Below are 19,688 nucleotides of genomic sequence, written 5' to 3'. Positions count from 1 at the left end.
ATTCTTTGATTATTGTTCTTCTTCTTTTGATAAGTGAGGTTTATCAGCACTTAGTACATTCAGCAGTTTTACTAGAATCAGAACTTAAACAGATGAGTAGCATTATTCTAATTTGTGACTTAGTAATAAGATATACAAAGTAAACTTAACTAAGCTCAGTTATCAGAATTTGCTTGTGTCATAAGATTTCCACAGAAATAATTACTTCTTTCATGGGATCATTTGTTTATTGAAGACTAGTAGGTCAGTATCTAGCACAGTTATCCTCATAGGATTGAATAGTTACTGAAACAGACATATCACTTATCAGAGTTTAGAAACATATATCAGACAACAGTCAGTACATAAAGACATTTATCAATTAATGCACAGAATATACAAAGAGATTAATTCTGTAAATACTGATCATAAAGTCTGATAACATAGAACAAGTTTAAGCAGATTTAGAGAAAGAACCTGAAATCATTCCAAGTTCATTTACCAATTTTGAAAAGGTAGCTTCACACAGTGGTTTTGTGAAGATATCTGCTACTTGTTGATCTGTGGGAACAAAATGCAATTCCACTGTACCTTCATCCACATGTTCCCTGATGAAATGGTACCTGATGCTGATGTGCTTTGTCATAGAGTGTTGAACTGGATTACCTGTCATAGCAATAGCACTTTGATTATCACAGTAAATAGGGATTTTGAAATACGTTAACCCATAATCTAGTAACTGATTCTTCATCCAGAGAATCTGTGCACAGCAGCTTCCTGCAGCAATATACTCTGCTTCTGCAGTTGATGTGGAAATTGACTTTTGTTTCTTGCTATACCAAGAAACCAACCTGCCTCCAAGAAATTGGCAGCTACCACTTGTGCTTTTCCTGTCAATTTTGCAACCTGCAAAATCTGCATCTGAGTAACCTATTAATTTAAAATCTGATTCTCTAGGATACCATAATCCTAGATCAGCTGTTCCTTTAAGATACTTAAAGATTCTTTTTACAGCTGTTAAGTGAGGTTCTCTTGGATCTGCTTGAAATCTTGCACAAAGACAGGTAGCAAACATGATATCTGGTCTACTAGCAGTTAGATAGAGAAGTGAGCCAATCATACCTCTGTAATCAGTAATATCTACTGAATTACCAGTATCCTTATCCAGTTTTGTTGCAGTGGCCATGGGAGTGGATGCACTTGAACAGTCTTGCATTCCAAATTTTTTCAGCAAGTTTCTGGTGTACTTAGATTGACAAATAAAAGTTCCTTCTTCACTCTGCTTGACTTGAAGGCCCAGAAAATAACTAAGTTCTCCCATCATACTCATCTGATATCTTGACTGCATTAGGTTGGCAAACTTTTTGCAAAGTTTGTCATTTGGAGACCCAAAAATAATATCATCAACATAAATCTGGATCAAAAGTAGGTCCTTGCCATGGTTGAGATAGAACAATGTTTTGTCAATAGTTCCTCTGTTGAATCCACTTTCCAGAAGAAACTGAGCTAAAGTCTCATACCATGCTCTAGGAGCTTGCTTAAGTCCATAAAGTGCTTTATCAAGCCTGTAGACATAATCTGGATGTTTGGAATCTACAAAGCCTGGAGGTTGTTCAACATATACTTCCTCTTCCAATTCTCCATTGAGAAAAGCACTTTTCACATCCATTTGAAAGACAGTAAACTTTTTGTGAGCAGCATAAGCCATGAATATCCTTATGGCTTCTAACCTAGCAACTGGAGCAAATGTTTCATCATAGTCAATTCCCTCCTGTTGAGAATATCCTTTTGCAACCAGCCTTGCCTTGTTCCTTACAATTATGCCATCACTATCAGTTTTGTTTCTGAATACCCACTTTGTACCAACAACCGATCTATTCTTGGGTCTTGGCACTAAGGTCCAGACTTTGTTTCTTTCAAATTCATTCAACTCTTCCTGCATTGCTTGCACCCAATCAGCATCTTGAAGAGCTTCTTCCACTTTCTTTGGCTCAGACTGAGAGAGAAAAGAATTGTAAAGACATTCATTCGAAGTACCTGTTCTAGTTCTGACACCTGCCTCAGGATTTCCAATTATTAAATCAGGTGTATGTGATTTTGTCCACTTCCTTGCAGATGGAAGATTTTCTCTAGAACTGGATGCTCCCCCATGATTCATGCTGTCTTCGGTTTCATTTTCTGATGCTCCCCCTGAAACTATGCTCTCTGAGTTGGATCCTTCAGTATTTAGATTTTCAGCACTGTCAGTACTTGGCTTATCAGAACTTGACGAATCAGAATTTGAAGAGCCAGATGTATGTTCTGATGCTTCTTGAGATGTGATAATATCTTGAGTATGCTCCCCCTGCATTGGTGCATCTTCCTTTGACGTAGTCACCACAGTTTCAATAACATCAGAGTTTAATCCATCAAAATTTACAGTATCAGGATTTAGACTGTCAGGACTTGAGGTATCAGAATATGAATCTTCATTTTCAAATCTCAGCTTATCATGATCAATGCAATCTTCAAGTCCAGTGATCTTCTTGTCATCAAAAGAGACATTGATAGATTCCATGACCACTTTTGTTCTCAAATTATAGACTCTGAAGGCTTTTGTAGAAAGTGGATATCCTACAAAGATTCCCTCATCAGCTTTTAGATCAAACTTGGATAGCTGTTCAGGATGAGTCTTGAGAACAAAACACTTACATCCAAATACATGAAAGTATTTGAGATTTGGCTTTTTGTTCTTCACCATCTCATATGGTGTTTTTCCATGCTTGTTAATGAGTGTTGCATTTTGAGTAAAACAAGCAGTCTGCACAGCTTCAGCCCAGAAATAGGTTGGAAGCTTTGCTTCTTCAAGCATTGTTCGTGCAGCTTCAATTAGAGTTCTATTCTTCCTTTCAACAACTCCATTTTGCTGTGGAGTTCCAGGAGCAGAAAATTCCTGCTTTATTCCATGATTTTTGCAGAACTCTTCCATTATCAAATTCTTGAATTCAGTGCCATTATCACTCCTCAAAATTTTCACAGAATCTTTGATCAATTTATCCAGATGTTTGACATGATCAATCAGGATAGATGCAGTTTCACTTTTTGTGTGCAAGAAATACACCCATGTGTATCTGGTGAACTCATCTACTATGACCAACGCATATTTCTTCTTTGCAATAGACATGACATTCACTGGACCAAATAGATCAACATGAAGTAGATAATAAGGCTCAAGAATTGATGATTCAGTCTTGCTCTTGAACGAAGATTTTCTTTGTTTAGCCTTCTGACATGAGTCACAAAGACCATCAGGAACAAACACTGATTTTGGCAGTCCTCTCACAAGATCTTTCTTGATCAGTTCATTTATCTTGTTGAAGTTTAAATGAGAGAGTTTCTTGTGCCAATTCCAGCTTTCTTCAGTTGAGGCTCTACTCACTAAACAGATTGCAGAACCATCAGAACTTGTTGAAAGCTTAGCTTCATAAATGTTACCACGCCTGAATCCCTTCAGAACAATTTTTCCTTTAGATTTACTAACTATTTCACAATGTTCTGCAAAGAAATCAACATGATAACCTCTATCACAGATTTGACTTATACTCAGTAAGTTGTGTTTAAGTCCTGAGACCAGAGCTACATCTTTAATAATGACATTCCCAAGATTGATATTGCCATATCCCAAAGTTTTTCCAATGTTGCCATCTCCATAAGAAACACTTGGGCCAGCTTTCTCCACAAAGTCTGATAGCAGGGCCTTATTTCCAGTCATATGTCCTGAACATCCACTGTCCAGAACTAAAATATTTTTCCTGTTGCCCTGCAATCAAAAAGACCACTAATTATTAGTTTTAAGGACCCAGACTTGCTTGGATCCTTTGGCCTTTTTAGGTTTGTTAACATTTGCAGCGGATTTAACATCAGATTTTATGTTAACAGTTTTCTTATCAGAACTTATACTAGAAGGAACAACAGAAACTTTCTTTAAAGAAGGTTTTATTTGATAATAATCATAGTACAAACTATGATATTCCTTACAAGTATAAATGGAATGCCATAAACTACCACAATGAAAACAAGGATTTTGTGGTTTGTATCTAACAGACTGACTCTTAACTCCTGACCTTGTAGATAAGGAGTTAATATTCTTATTCTTCCTGCAAAAAGAAGCCAGATGGTTAGAACTTCCACAGTTATGACATGCTTTCCTAGGAGCATCAGGAACAGATTTATAGTTATTGCTTTTATTCACACCTTTCTTTCCATTCCTGTTTTTCCTAGGTGATTTTACCTTGTTTGCATTCTTAACATCTTTCAGCTTATGCTTAAGCTGCTTCTTTGTCATTAAGCCTATGTTAACTTCAGCTGTCTTTTCCTGTTTTAGTTTGTCAGAAGCTAATTCCTTTTTAACTTCTGATTTCTCATTTTCGGATTTTTCAGTTACAAACTTAACAGGTTTTAACTTCGGCTTTTGCTTATCAACAGGCTTAATTTCTACAGTTCCTTTTTTATTTTCTCCATAGCCTAAGCCCTCTTTCCAGTTTTCACTGCTTAGCAAATTTTGAGTTGTTTTGCCAGAGTTAGTCCAAGTTCTGATAATCTCTCTCTCCTTTTCTAACTCAGTTTTTAGAGATTCATTCATTTTTAGCACTTCATCCCTAACATAAAAAGCATCATCTCTATCCTGCTGAGTTTGATGAAACATGACTAACTCTTTTTCTAAGAAATCATTTCTTTTCCTAAAAGCAAGATTTTCAGAAGTTAATCTTTCACATGTTAAAGTTTGATCTCTATAACTAACAAACATGGTTTTAAGATATCTTCTCAACTCATTAATATCATCAGTATGAAAAGCATAAGTAGTCTGAGGTACCTTTGTTTCAGCAGCTTCAGAACTGCTCTCAGAACTTGATTTATCAGCATTTGCCATCAATGCATAGTTCTCCTCACTTTCAGAGTCTGAGGTGTCTGTCCAGCTTTTCTGCTTTGTGACAAGAGCTTTGCCTTTGTCATTCTTGGTCTTCTTGCAATCAGGAGATATGTGGCCTTTCTCACCACAATTATAACATTTAACATTAGCGTAATCTCCTCTGTCAGACTTTCCTCCTCTTCCTTCAGATCTTCTGAAATTCTTCTTATCAGAACTTATGCCTTTCCTGGAAAACTTCTTTCCCTTCCTGAACTTCCTGTATGCAATCTTTGTGATTCCTTTCACCATAAGAGCACACAGCTTCATCATCTCCTCATCAGCATCAGTTTCAGGCAAGCTTTCAGAATCTGAGTCATCATCACTCTCAGAACTTGATGACTCAGTATCAGATTTTATGATAAGAGCTTTACCCTTATCTTTCTTTGAGGAAGGTGGTTTGGGGGATTCTTCTTCAACCTTAAGAGCAACTGTCCTTGACTTTCCTCCTTTCCTCTTGCTTCTTTGTTCCATCTCAAGTTCATGAGTCTTGAGCATTCCATAGATTTCATCAAGAGTTGTTTCATCAAGATTGTAGTTGTCTCTTATTGTTGTTGCCTTCAAATCCCAACATTCAGGAAGAGCTAACAGGAATTTGAGGTTTGTATCTTCAAGATCATACTCCTTATTTACTAATGACAAGTCATTCAAGAGTTTGACAAATCTATCATATACATCAGTCAATGACTCATTAGTCCTAGAGTCAAAGTGTTCATACTCTTGAGTGAGTATTGTCTTCCTGTTCTTCTTAACTGTTTCAGTTCCTTGACACCTTGTCTCCAGTGCATCCCATATCTCCTTAGCAGTCTTGCAGTTGATTACCCTGTTTGACATTACATTATCAATGGCACTATGCAATAAGTGACGTACCTTGGCATCCTTAGCAATAGATGCTATATCTTCAGCAGTGTAATCATTCTTTTCCTTTGGTACGGTCATTGCTGCTTCACCTGCAACTACAACAGCGAGCTTGGTAGGTTTGTGAGGCCCTTCCTTAATTCTATCAAGGTATTCTGGATCTGTTGCTTCCAGAAACATGGTCATCCTTACCTTCTATATGGGATATTCAGATGGTCTCAATATGGGAACTCTGATAGTCTCATATCGACTCTGAGTTGATGTCTTTGATGATTCCTCAGTTTTGGTAGGCTTAGTTGGAGTTTCTGTGTCAGACATGATTGTGTTTGGATCTTTAACTGTATGTGTGTTAACAGATAGCTCTGATACCACTTGTTAGGTCACACTTTCACTGTAGAGGGGGTGAATACAGTGTTTATTACAATCAAATCAAACTTCAAGAACTTATGTAACAGAAAACAAACTTTATTTAAACAATAAACTCTGTTACAATCTGGAACTGTTATCTCTCAGTGATGAACAAAATATCACGAGAGCTGCTAGGGTTATAATGAATAATATTCTCGATAATGATAACACTTATAGTGTAAACCCTATGTCTGTGTTTATATACTACACAGTTACAAGATAATCGCTAATTGATATGGAATATAATTCTGCTTCCTAAAATATATCAATCAGATATCTTCTATTCCAAGTATTCCATTCTTCACGGAATTCCTTCTTCATGCATATCTCTTCTTATGTTTATCTTGATCTTCTTAACTTTAATCAGCTACTGTCCTTATCTGATCGTCCTTCAGCACTTAAGTTCTGATATCTATCTCCTGATAACATAAGTACTGATATCCCTTAAGTTCTGACTTCCAGTATAAGTACTGATCAGTTAAGTACTGATTTGTTCTGTTCAAATAAGATCTGAAATCTAAACATAAAACATATTAGCCATGACATTATCAAATATCTGCATATCATCTAGTAGTCAACATGACTCATAGTTTCTCTCAACTTCCAAGAATTACATTTTAAATACAGAGACTGAAATATGCTACAACACTAGACTTATTTCTAAGTAAAGCTACACCATCAACGGATAGCCAAAGTGGTCTTATCCGTTGAGGCTACAGACACTAAATTTCTACTTAAGTATTTTGTTAAACATATCATCAAACTAATGCACATACATTCCTAACAATCTCCCCCTATTTATGTCTATAAGAATTGTAGGCATAAATTCAGGGTTAACTTGATGATAACAAAACACTTAACAGATATATGAATTGAAACTAAGTAGAAATTTAAAAATGCTGCAAAAGTGTATGTACTAGGAGATAATTGAAGATTTACAGTGTTTCCAAGGACACTCCTTTAGTCTGAGCAAATCATCTTTTTCTTCTTTGTTCCCTGGTTTTCTTTCCTAGCCTTTTGTCATTTTCCTCAATTTGGAGTTGGAGTTGTCTGAAGAATTCAGCTTCATCTTCAACACTGACATCCAACTTAGATTGCATTTCTTTGAGAGTTTCATTGCTGGCAATCTTGAGTTGGTCTTCAAGTCTGAAAAATCTTCTGACTCCTTTATCATCTCTAAATTCCATCAACCAATGAGGTGATTTGTGAATTTTCATTTCCCTTTCTTGAATGAGTAAAGTCCTGGGTAAAGCATTGGGCTCCCTCCAAGTTTTCCTTATATTGGCTATCTTGTTGAGAATTTCAGTCTTGGCAGTTCTGGTAAAGCCAGAATCCTTTTGTATAGCTGAAAAGACTCTAATCAAGGTAGAGTAGCCTTCATCCAGAATCCTGTGGAGAGGCCATGTTCTTTCCCCAGCTCCTTTATATCTGAACACTAATCTCTCTGGTAGCTGTCTGTAGGCAGCTATTCCCCTTACATCCTCCAGCTCATCCAGATAGAGTTCAATGTCTGAAATTTCTTTTATGTCACAGATGTGAACATAATCATCTTTAGAAATGGGTGACTTAGGCTTAGGTTTTTGTTTTTGAGTGAATTTCTTAGAGGTTATGGGAGGTGTAGATTTTGGTTTTCTTTTCTGTTTCTTTGGTAGTGGAAGAGTGGTTAGAAAGGTAGGCAATTTGATAGTGTCCCAATCAATAGGTTCCTCTTTTGGAATGATTGGTTCACCATGGATGTTTATTGTGGGATCAGCAACAAGGGGTTCAGGTATGGAAGGTAGTGGTTTAGATATAGATTTGGTTACTTCAGTGTTATCTCCACTCTTTCTATGTGCCTTGGCCTTTCTTCTGTTTCCCTTCTGCCATTCCTCTCTTTCTTCCACACTCTCACCAAATATACTCCCTAAAACCTCATCTAGGTTTGTAGTCTTGTCTTCACCCCTGACTTCAATCCCTTTTTCTTTTTCAACTAGACTTGACTTTAGCTGTTGTTCAAGCTTTGCTTGTGCTCTTTTGTCAGCCTTTAATTGCTTGGCTTCTTCCTTCTTGGCTATTGAGAATTTGGGATGTCCTTGCATCACACATATGCTCTTTCCCTCTCTAATGATAATAGCTCTATTTCTCCTTACAGCCTCATCCATGGTCTTTTTGAGATAAGCAATACTCCTGCCTAAAATCTTGTTCTCATCATCTTTTGGAGGAGGAAAGTCCACTTCTTTTAAAGGATTCTTTGTTGAGTTCTTATTGGATCTTTCATTAGGCTTGAGAATTATAGCTTGTAGTTCTTTGGAAGAAGCTTCTCCATCCTTATGACTCCCTACTGGCATGAGCTCCATGTTGATTGGTTCAATTTTTGTGCTGTATTTCACAGATGTTGATTTGTCTTGTGTAGAACCAAACAACAGTTGCAACCTTTCATCAATTCTCCTCCTTTGCTCTTTCACTTGAATTTCAGCTGCTGCTAGCTGAATCAAATCAATTCCATCAGGCTTGCCCTTGATTTGAATGATTGGAGAAGTAGTGATGGCAGGAACTAGCACTTTAGATATGTTGACTTTTGTAGATGGCTCTCCTTCCCCTTCCCTTTTACTCTCCCCCTTTTTGTTATCATCAAGGAGAGGGGTCAAGCCTTGTGCTTTTGCCAGCTGCATTAGGAGACTGGTTTGAGATTGTTGATTGTGAAGAATGGTGGCCACAGAATCTTCAATAACTTGAACTCTGTCTTCTAACTTGGCCAACCGTTTTTCAGTAACAGATTCTTTCTTCAATCTCAAAACCAAGTCCTGCAATGTACCATAGGGCATGACTGAATCCAATTTTTCTGAAGTATAGGTTTTCAAGTCAGCAATATCCTTCCTGAGATCATCCATACTCAGATTCTGCTTCACTTGCTGCAGCTTCATGAGATGCAGTGAGTCCAGGTGAGCTTGGAGGATAGCCTTGATACTTGCATGTGAAGTATTCTGAATGGCCTGTTGAATAGTGTTGATTTGTTTGACTAAAGAGACATTGAATTCCCCTGATCTATACTCCTTAGTCAAGGCCCATTCAGGTAGATTTGGAATTGAACTAGGGCCTTCATCTCCCCCTAAGTTCATGCTTCCATCAAAAGAAATAGAGTCATCATCATCAGAATTTGCTCCAAATTCCTCAGATGGCTCACCAGCTGTAGAAGGCATTTTGTTAATGGCAGCTTTATCCCTTTGAAGAGATTCTGTTGTGTGCACTAGATGTAGTGACCTTTCTGCCTCCTCATTGCCCTGAGCAGCCAACAGTTGATAGGCTGTCACAGGATGAGTAAAAGTGTCAGCATCCAAGGAAGTGTTATCAATTACAGCTTTGTAATGTTGCTGAAATTGTCTTTCCTTTTCAGCATCATCCACAATCATTGACTCATTAGCAATGGCTGGTTCCACCCTTGTATCTACTGTACCTGATTTTCTCTCTTTTTCTCTATGTTCTTGCATCAGGGGCTCCCCCTGGCTCACACAACTCACTCCCTCACCTTCACCTACTAAGGTGGTACTCCACTCACTTACTTTTGCCATGCTAGAAGAAATAGCATGCATTTTTGAGCTCTCAATCTCTCCTTTTGCCTGGGAGCAACCCAGCCTCTCACTCAAATTGTCACTCCCTTCCCTCAATCCTAAGAGTGATTGCACAGTATTCATGTCTTCTACACTTGGGATTAATTCAGTTATTTGTGTAGAGACTGTCAACGGATGTGGAATATCCGTTGAAGGTGAAACTGATGTTATCAACGGATAACTGCTGTTAAGCTTATCCGTTGAAGAACAACCACTTGTCAACGGATGAGTGATATCCGTTGAAGAAGGAAAAGAAGTTGAAATTGAAAGTGATATAACTGTTGAATCTGTGTAGATTGATTTGAGATGTGGTGACACAGATCCTTCAATTATATCTGAAAGAATTTGCGGGTGATCCAACAAATCATCTAAGAGATGATGATCACCTGTATTTGAGTGGGGCTTCTCCCTGAGTTGTAAAGAGGGAGAATCAGGAATTGATGGGAATAACATATCCACATCCAGAGATGGTGATGAAGTGTTTGGTGATTGATGTGTGATTATTGTGAGAGAATGGGGCTGTGACTCCATATTTATTGGAGTCACATCAAACTGAGTTTGAGAAGGCATAGATACAGATGGATGTATCTGTGCAGTGTGTGCACCCTGTGTAGAAGATTGGGTTCTGGCCTTCTTTCTTCTAATAAAGGCTTTTGTTGGTGAGTGTTTGGCTTTAGTGTCCCTCCCTCTTTTGTTCTGTGTTCCTGGTTTGGAACTATTTTCAATAGTAACATCCTTTTGGGAGGATGCTACTAGGGATGTGCTAGATACCTTTTCAACCACCACAGCTTTTTGAGAAACTGTGGCTTGGCTAGCTTGGGAAGCACTCAACTTTCCTTCCTTATCCTGGGGGTTTCTTTGATGTTCACCCCTCCCCTCACCACTCACACCCTGTTCACTCACCTCAGGGTTAATAGTTGGTGTTACAACTGTTGTCTTTTGAGAAACAACAGAGGTGGATTTCTTTGTCTTGGATTTTGAAAGTTTAGTTTTGGTGACCTTGGTAGAAATCTGTTGGGGCATCACAGATTTCATGGCCACACTAGAAGATAAAGAAATAGAGAGGTTGGAAGAAGTAGGAGTTGTAGAAGCAATTACCTCACCTACCTGAGGTGCATTCATGATTGGTAAATATACCAATGGCACACTGCTGTTAAGATCCATTCTCTTCAAGTCTGCAAGAACTCTTTTCTCTTGTGCCCAGCACTTGAGTTTATTATTCTCATTGATTATGACTAAACCTTCAGCAACATGGTTAGCCAATAACATAAAGAATCTAGCATAATAGATGTTATTAGGTCTATTAGCTTTGTTACCCAATCTAGTACCTAATTCTAGCATCACATAGTTGCTAAAGTTAAAATACCTATCAGAAACAAGCATATAGAGCATATTAACCAGAGATGAAGTTATGGCATCAAAATTACTAATTTTCCCAGAGAAAACCTTTATAAAGGCATCCCCAAGGAAACTCCATTCTTTCCTAAGGCCTTTTCTTCTAATACTCCCTAAATTAGCAGAGTTAAGAGAATAACCTATGGAATCTAACATGCTGGATACATCACTACCAGTGTGTGGTGTCATGGCATTGTTCTCAGGCAATTTAAAACATGCTTGTAAATCATCACAGTTAATACAGTGAGTTTTACCTTTGAGAGTGAAGGAGATAGTCATATCCATGGAGTTGAACTCAGCAGTTGTCCAAATCTCCTCAACTACTTCACAGAAAATTGTTGGGGCTTCCAGCATTGCATAGCTAAGTTTACAGTTTTTGATGAAGTCCATCATTTTGTGATAGTCTGAGTGGGCTTCATTCTTTTCTACCAAAGCTATGAAATTGTTCTTTTCATAGATGAACCCAGATTGAGACATAATCTTCACGACTGGTGCCATTGTTGTGAGTAGAAATTGCAGAGAATAACTTGAAGTTTTTGCAGAGAGAAAATGGTAAATGCTTGAAATTTCAAGAAAGCGTAAAGTAAAAATGAACAATCAGAAGGACTTATATGCTTTCTCAAATTAATAAACAAAAATATAAAATAAAGATTTATCAATAAATATGCGTTAGTGAATTTCAGCCGTTTAAGAATAAACTGTAAGTATTCTAAAAACTACCTTTAAAACCAATACATACAGATGTATGTATGAGTATCAACGGTTAAGAGAATAGAATCAACGGCTGTTAAACACCTGAATCGATTGATGTGACATTTCAACGGATAAGGCAAATTGTCATCCGTTGAAAGGTACTTCAGTTTTATCCGTTGACGGATAAAAATTCCAGAAATGTATTTGTCTTTCAACGGATAATGACTATCCGTTGATAGAGCAATTTTGACTTTCAACGGATAGGGAACATCCGTTGATGGAATAAACTATGTTAAAAGTCAAATTTGTTCTTAGCAACTAATATATTTCAGGCTTCAATTCAAATTGCAATAAAGACATGAATTTTAAGAGTAATTAAGCATACCTAGCTCACTTACCAATCTTGTGAATGTTGATTCATCAAGTGGCTTGGTAAATATGTCAGCAATTTGTTGTTCACTTGGAACAAAATGTAGTTCCACTGTACCATTCATGACATGCTCCCTAATGAAGTGGTACTTGATATCAATGTGCTTGGTCCTTGAGTGCTGCACAGGATTCTCTGTTATGGCTATGGGACTTGTGTTGTCACAAAAGATAGGAATTCTATCAACATGAAGTCCATAGTCAAGGAGTTGGTTCCTCATCCATAACACTTGAGAACAGCAACTTCCAGCAGCAATGTATTCAGCCTCAGCTGTAGAAGTAGAGACTGAATTTTGCTTTTTGCTAAACCATGATACAAGCTTGTTTCCCAGGAATTGGCAGGAGCCTGTTGTACTTTTCCTATCTATTTTGCAACCTGCATAGTCTGCATCTGAATAACCAATTAGATCAAAGCCAGATTCTCTAGGATACCAAATACCTAAATTTGGTGTACCCTTGAGATATCTGAAAATCCTTTTGATAGCAATTAAGTGAGACTCCCTAGGATCAGCTTGGAATCTAGCACATAGACATGTAGCAAACATTATATCTGGTCTGCTAGCAGTTAAATATAAAAGTGAACCAACCATGCCTCTATAACTTGTAATATCCACAGACCTTTCAGTCTTATTTAATTCAAGTTTGGTGGCAGTGGCCATGGGAGTTTTTGCAGATGAACATTCCATTAAGTCAAACTTCTTTAAAAGATCATAAATATATTTAGTTTGGCTAATGAAAATTCCATCACTAACTTGTTTAACTTGTAAACCAAGAAAATAGGTTAGTTCTCCCATTAGGCTCATTTCATAATTACTTTGCATTAGCTTAGCAAACTTTTTGCAAAGTTTATCATCTACAGAACCAAATATTATGTCATCTACATAAATTTGAACAAGTATACTAGAGCCATTAACATCCCTAAAGAAGAGAGTTTTATCAACAGTACCTCTAGTGAAGTGATTCTCCAAAAGAAATTTTGATAAGGTTTCATACCAGGCTCTAGGTGCTTGCTTCAGTCCATAGAGTGCTTTCAACAGATAATACACATAGTCTGGAAAATTTGGATCTTCAAATCCTGGAGGTTGACTTACATAGACTTCTTCTTCTAATTTCCCATTTAGAAATGCACTCTTGACATCCATTTGATAGACTTTGAAATTGGCATGGGCTGCATGGGCTAGAAATATTCTGATGGCTTCAAGTCTTGCAACAGGAGCATATGTTTCATCAAAATCTATTCCCTCTTGCTGAGAATAGCCTTTAGCAACCAGTCTGGCTTTATTCCTTATGATAATGCCATTTTCATCCATCTTGTTTCTGAATACCCACTTTGTGTCAATAGGACTCTTGTTCTTTGGTTTGGGTACCAGCTTCCATACTTGGTTTCTCTCAAATTGGTTCAGCTCTTCCTGCATAGCTAATATCCAATCTGGATCCAATAGAGCTTCTTCCACTTTCTTAGGTTCCTCCTGAGACAGAAAACTACTATACAGACATTCATCTTGAGTGGCTTTTCTTGTTTGCACTTTAGATGATGCATCACCAATGATCAGTTCAAAGGGATGATTCTTGGTCCATTTCCTTTGTGGTGGAAGATGTGCTCTAGATGAGGTGGCCTCAGTATTGTCATGATGTGAGACAGAGTGTTGACTGGTTGAAACTCCCCCTGAGTTGTTGGTCCTTTGCAGGGAACTTGGAGTTCTATCAACTGATGATGTAAATCGATTATCCGTTGATGAACTATGATCAACGGATGCTTCATTTTGTACTTCAACGGATGATGCACTATGTCTGTCAACGGATACTGCATTGCCTCTTTCAACGGATGCAGTATTTTGTGCATTATCCAAGGGCATGTTTTGAATCCCTTTTGAAGTGTCATCTCCATCAGTCTCCTCTTCACTATCATCACAATATATCTCAATGTTGTCAAATTTGAGTTTCTCATTATGTCCCTCATCTGTTAGTCCATCAATCTTTTTATCATCAAACACAACATGCACAGATTCCATAACAATGTTGGTTCTTAGATTGTAGACCCTATAAGATTTTCCAGCTGAGTAACCAACAAATATCCCTTCATCAGCCTTTGCATCAAACTTCCCTTTATGGTCAGATTGATTCCTCAGTATAAAGCATTTACATCCAAAGACATGAAGAAAGTTTAGAGTTGGTTTTCTTCTCTTGAACAACTGATAAGGAGTCATGCCTTTAGCTTGATTGATCAAAGAAATATTCTGAGTGAAGCAGGCACAATTAACAGCTTCAGCCCAGAAATATGTTGGTAACTTTGATTCTTCAAGCATTGTTCTGGCAGCTTCAATTAAAGATCTGTTCTTTCTTTCAACAACCCCATTTTGCTGAGGTGTTCTTGGAGCTGAGAACTCATGCATGATTCCATTTTCTTCACAGAACAGCCTTAATGTCGAATTCTTGAACTCAGTTCCATTGTCACTCCTGATATTTCTAACCTTCAAGTCAGGATGATTGTTGACTTGCCTGATATGATTGATAATGATTTCACTTGCTTCATCCTTTGATCCAAGAAAATAGACCCATGAGAACTTTGAGAAATCATCTACAATCACTAAGCAATATCTTTTTCTTGCAATAGACAATACATTGACTGGTCCAAACAAATCCATATGTAGCAGCTGTAATGGTTCATCAATTGTTGTTTCAAGCTTCTTTTTGAATGATGCTTTTCTTTGTTTGCCTTTCTGACAAGCATCACACAAACCATCCCTTGAGAATTCAACTAGAGGGATTCCTCTAACTAAGTCCTTTTTGACTAGATCATTCATTGTCTTGAAATTCAAGTGAGATAGCTTCTTGTGCCATAGCCAACTTTCAACTGTGCTTGCTTTGCTGAAGAGACAAGTAATGGATTCTGCATCTGTAGAGTTGAAGTCAGCTATGTACACATTTCCTTTTCTAACTCCAGTTAGAACCACTTTGTTGTCTTTCTTACTAGTGACAACACAGGCTTCAGAATTGAAGGAAACTGTATTCCCTCTATCACATAGTTGACTGATGCTCAGTAAATTGTGCTTGAGACCATCAACTAATGCAACTTCATTAACGATGACATTCCTTGTTGAAATCAAGCCATATCCCATAGTAAACCCTTTGCTGTCATCTCCAAAGGTTATGCTAGGGCCAGCTCTCTCCTTGAACTCTGTGAGCAGGGAGAAATCTCCTGTCATGTGTCTTGAACAACCACTGTCCAAGTACCATAGATTTCTTCCATTTCCCTGCACACCATAAAATCAATCAATTTGATTTTGGTACCCAAGTTTCCTTGGGTCCATTCTTGTTAGCCTTTTTCCTAGACTTCATTCCTCCTGCATCTTTAGACTTAGGTAAGTTTGAGTCAACCTTGGTCTTAGATGTAGTTGGTTGAGGTGTAGGGTTAGTCACAGAATCATTTAGCACATTTGTAGAATTATTAGGCATTGATTGTGCAAACATGTTATTCCACATGGGCATATTGTATGGCATTTGAGGCATACTAAATGCAGCAAGATAAGGATTGTTAAAATATGGCATGTTTATAAAATGTGCATAAGGATTTTGTTGAGACATAACAGGCATAGCATGCAGAGGTGATGCAGACATATTAGGCATAGAAGAGGGTACAGTTATGGGAGTCTTCTTAATGGATTTACAATTAGCAGATAGATGATTAACACTACTACAATGCACACAGCTTTTTCTAGGAGCATACCTATCAGGTGTGTAATTGTTGTGTTTATTAACTCCTACCTTCCCATTTCTGTTAGATTTTCTTTTAGATTCCTTTTTATCCTCAACCATCTTGAGCCTATTATTTAACTGTTCTAAGGTCATGTGCCCTACATTCACCTTACTGACATCTTTGGATGTGCTTGCTTCTTCTTTGACAAAGTTCTTTGAAGTTGAACCAAACTTTTTGTTGAGTTTCTTTAGATTCTCTCTTTTAGAAACATCTGCCTGTTTTGATTGAGGAACCTTCAACGGATGCTCCTTTTCTTCCTTCAACGGATAACTTTCATCATCCGTTGATTCCACATCCGTTGACAGCCCATCAATTAATTCCAGTTTCTTTTTATTTTTATCCCAGGCAGTTTCACAGAATGATTCAATTCCTTGGACCTTAGCAATTTGAGCACTTACATCCCTAGATGTCTTCCAGGCTTTAATCACCTCTTGCTCTTTCTCTAATTGATTGGAAAGTATTTCTACTTTCTTAACAGATTCAGCAAGTTCATTTTCAACAGATATACAATGCAACTTTGTTTTCTCTAGGTCAATCATCTTATCTTCTAACAAAGCATTTCTATTACTTAAAAATAGATTGTTCTCTCTAATCCTACTATTTTCTTTAGCAAGAGATTTAAGAGACACACGCAAATGATACAATTCAGTAGACATGTCATTAAAAGCATCATTGCACTCTTCTTTAGTAAGCTGTGTTAAGTCAGTAGTGATTACCTGATTGCTTGATGAACTAACTTCATTTTCTTCAGAATCAGCCATGAGAGCAAGGTTGACATACTCCACATCTTCATCCTCTTCATCTCCATTAGCTGCCCAGTCCCTTTCTTGAGTAATGAAAGCCCTCTCCTTTTGCTTGAGTAGATCAAAATATTTCTTTTTGTAATCTACTTGTTCAAATTTCTTCTTTTCAGAAGTTGGCTTTCTGCACTCACTTGCAAAGTGTCCACTTATACCACAATTGAAACACTTGAACTTGGATTTGTCCACAGTGTTTTTGTGAGATTTAGTGGCTCTAGTGTTTTTCTTGAATTTCATCTTTGCAAATCTTCTGGACAGAAATGCAAGATGCTCATCAATACCATCTGAGTCATCTTGGCTGGAGTTGTCTTCATTTTCAGCAACTTGCTCTTTCCCCTTGCTTGATTCCTGATTTCTTATACCATCTTTGGAGTTTGATGTAGATCTTGCAGTTTCTTGTCTGCATTTCCTCTCATCTTCAGCTACCAATGCAACTGAATTTCCTTTCTTTCTCCCCTTCTCCAATATCTCATCCTGTTCCAGCTCTAGTTCATAAGTCTTCAAGATTCCATACAATCTTTCAAGAGTGAAGTCCTTATAATCTTGAGAGTTTCTTAAGGAGACAGTCATGGGTTTCCATTCCTTTGGCAAGGATCTTAAAAATTTAAGATTTGAATCCTTCACCTGGTACACTCTTCCATACAGCTTCAGTCCATTCAACAGCTTTTGGAACCTATTGAATGTTTCATTTAAAGATTCATTTTCTTCAAAATGAAAGTATTCATACTGTTGAATGAGAAGCTGTATTTTGTTTTCTTTCACTTGTTCTGTACCTTCACACAGTAGTTGAACTGTGTCCCAAACCTCTTTGGCAGTTGTGCAATTTATCACATTATCAAACATATCCATGTTAAGACCATTAAACAAAATGTTCATAGCCTTCTTATCCTTGTGGACTTCTTCTGTGTCTTCCATTGTCCATTCTGCTCTAGGTTTTGGAATGGATTGACCAACAGCAACTGTGGCTGTAGCAACTGTTGCTACTTTGTGGGGAATGTGAGGACCATTCTCAATGCAGTTTACATAACCTTCATCTTGGGAGAGTAGATGAAGGTGCATTTTCACCTTCCAATGGTGATAACTGTCTTTGTCAAGAACTGGGATCTTTACTCCAATATCCTTCTTACTCATCTTTGTTAGATTCCAAGATCTTTAAACTCTTTGTATGTCAAGAGCCTGCTCTGATACCAATTGTTATTTCTAGTGGACTAACAATGAGATTTACAGAAGGGGGGTTGAATGTAAATCTCAAAACTTTTTCAAGTTTTGAGCAGTTTATGAAAGTTGTGTGTTCAAGAAGAACAAGTGTGTGAATTGCTTTAAGCTAATACAGACAGATATATATTCAAGCACAAATGTAAAGAACACAACAGACCTTAAAAACTTTTCTGGTGGATTTGTTGTTCCACCAGAGATGGTATTTTAGAAAATCTGTGATTAAACAATGTTGATCACAGCTGCATCCTAGTACAAACTAGATGAATTTTCTCTCAATATTTTTCTAAACAGCTCTGGAAAATCTCACATCTAATTACTAGCTTCTACTTGGTTTATATATTACCAAGTGTACAAGTGAAGAACAATATAAAATACAGTAATAAAATAAGATCTTCACTTGCTTCTTTTCCTGTTCACTCCAGTACTTTGTTGACTATTGCATCTTTGTACTAAAGAAGAACGGCTGCTTTTTCTGTTGTTCCTGAAATTCGGCTACCACATCTCAGTTGTCTCTATCAACCCATGTGCCTCTGTTTGTAGGTACAACTACCCCTTATCAACGGCTAATCATCAGAACATCCGTTGAAGCTTTCATCCGTTGATGCACTCATCCGTTGAAGGATGTTATCCGTTGAAGCTTTCATCCGTTGATGCACTCATCCGTTGAAGGATGTTATCTGTTGATGACTTTATCCGTTGAAGCTTTAGAGACATCCGTTGAAGCTTAGCTTCTCATCCGTTGAAGGTCTTTAAGTCATCCGTTGATACCACTTCACTTATACAAAATTACAAGGCATGAAGTATTTACAATTGGCCTTCCTATCTGCATATCATCTAGTAGTCAACATGACTCATAGTTTCTCTCAACTTCCAAGAATTACATTTTAAATACAGAGACTGAAATATGCTACAACACTAGACTTATTTCTAAGTAAAGCTACACCATCAACGGATAGCCAAAGTGGTCTTATCCGTTGAGGCTACAGACACTAAATTTCTACTTAAGTATTTTGTTAAACATATCATCAAACTAATGCACATACATTCCTAACACTTTGTCATGATTAAGTCTCAACTCTTCTTTATTGTAGCTAGTTTCCTCAACAATAAGATGATTGACAAAAGTGTGGAAAAATCGTTCGTCAGGAAATGGCATCATATGAAAATCTCTTAAGAACTTACCAACATCATTTAACAACTTTTCAATCTCTGCACAAAAAAAATGGTAAATGTTCCGACATCTAAATAAAAATAATAAAAATAATACTACAAAGTAACAAACGTATCATGTATTTAATACTGATCACACACCTGCTAAATCATAGTTCTGGATTTCATACTCGGACAGTGTTAAATGAATGTTATCTGAAATCTTACGCCTAATATAAAGAACATCGTCTAACAATGCTGGCCAGTGTTTTTCCCATAGCGCAAGCGGATCAGACACTGAACAATATGCCAGTATGTTAACAAACATAGCCCGAATTTGGATTGGCATAGCTGAGAATGCATTTTCTTCCAAAGCATCATGCTATTGCTTGTCATTATTCAACAGACCAAGAGCACCACATGCTTCCTTAAATGTATCATATGTAGTTCCATCAATAGTGCGCAACTGAGAG

General features: G+C 37.3%; 1 protein-coding gene across 1 annotated transcript in view; it reads right to left on the bottom strand.

The window, feature by feature from the left end:
• The window catches only part of LOC141714166 (uncharacterized), a 32,953-nt gene that overhangs the window by 8,396 nt on the left and 4,869 nt on the right, over positions 1 to 19,688 (bottom strand). The window contains exons 3-5 of the mRNA XM_074517700.1: positions 19,624 to 19,681; positions 19,378 to 19,512; positions 19,249 to 19,275 (exon numbers count right to left, since the gene is read on the bottom strand). Of these exons, the coding sequence (XP_074373801.1) occupies positions 19,249 to 19,275; positions 19,378 to 19,512; positions 19,624 to 19,681 (220 nt within the window). The remainder of the gene's footprint in view (positions 1 to 19,248; positions 19,276 to 19,377; positions 19,513 to 19,623; positions 19,682 to 19,688) is intronic.

The sequence above is a fragment of the Apium graveolens genome, chromosome 3, assembly GCF_009905375.1.
Source record: "Apium graveolens cultivar Ventura chromosome 3, ASM990537v1, whole genome shotgun sequence".
Classification (NCBI taxonomy): domain Eukaryota; kingdom Viridiplantae; phylum Streptophyta; class Magnoliopsida; order Apiales; family Apiaceae; genus Apium; species Apium graveolens.
Note: the sequence above shows the minus strand (reverse complement) of the source record. Positions and strands in the feature narration are given on the sequence as shown.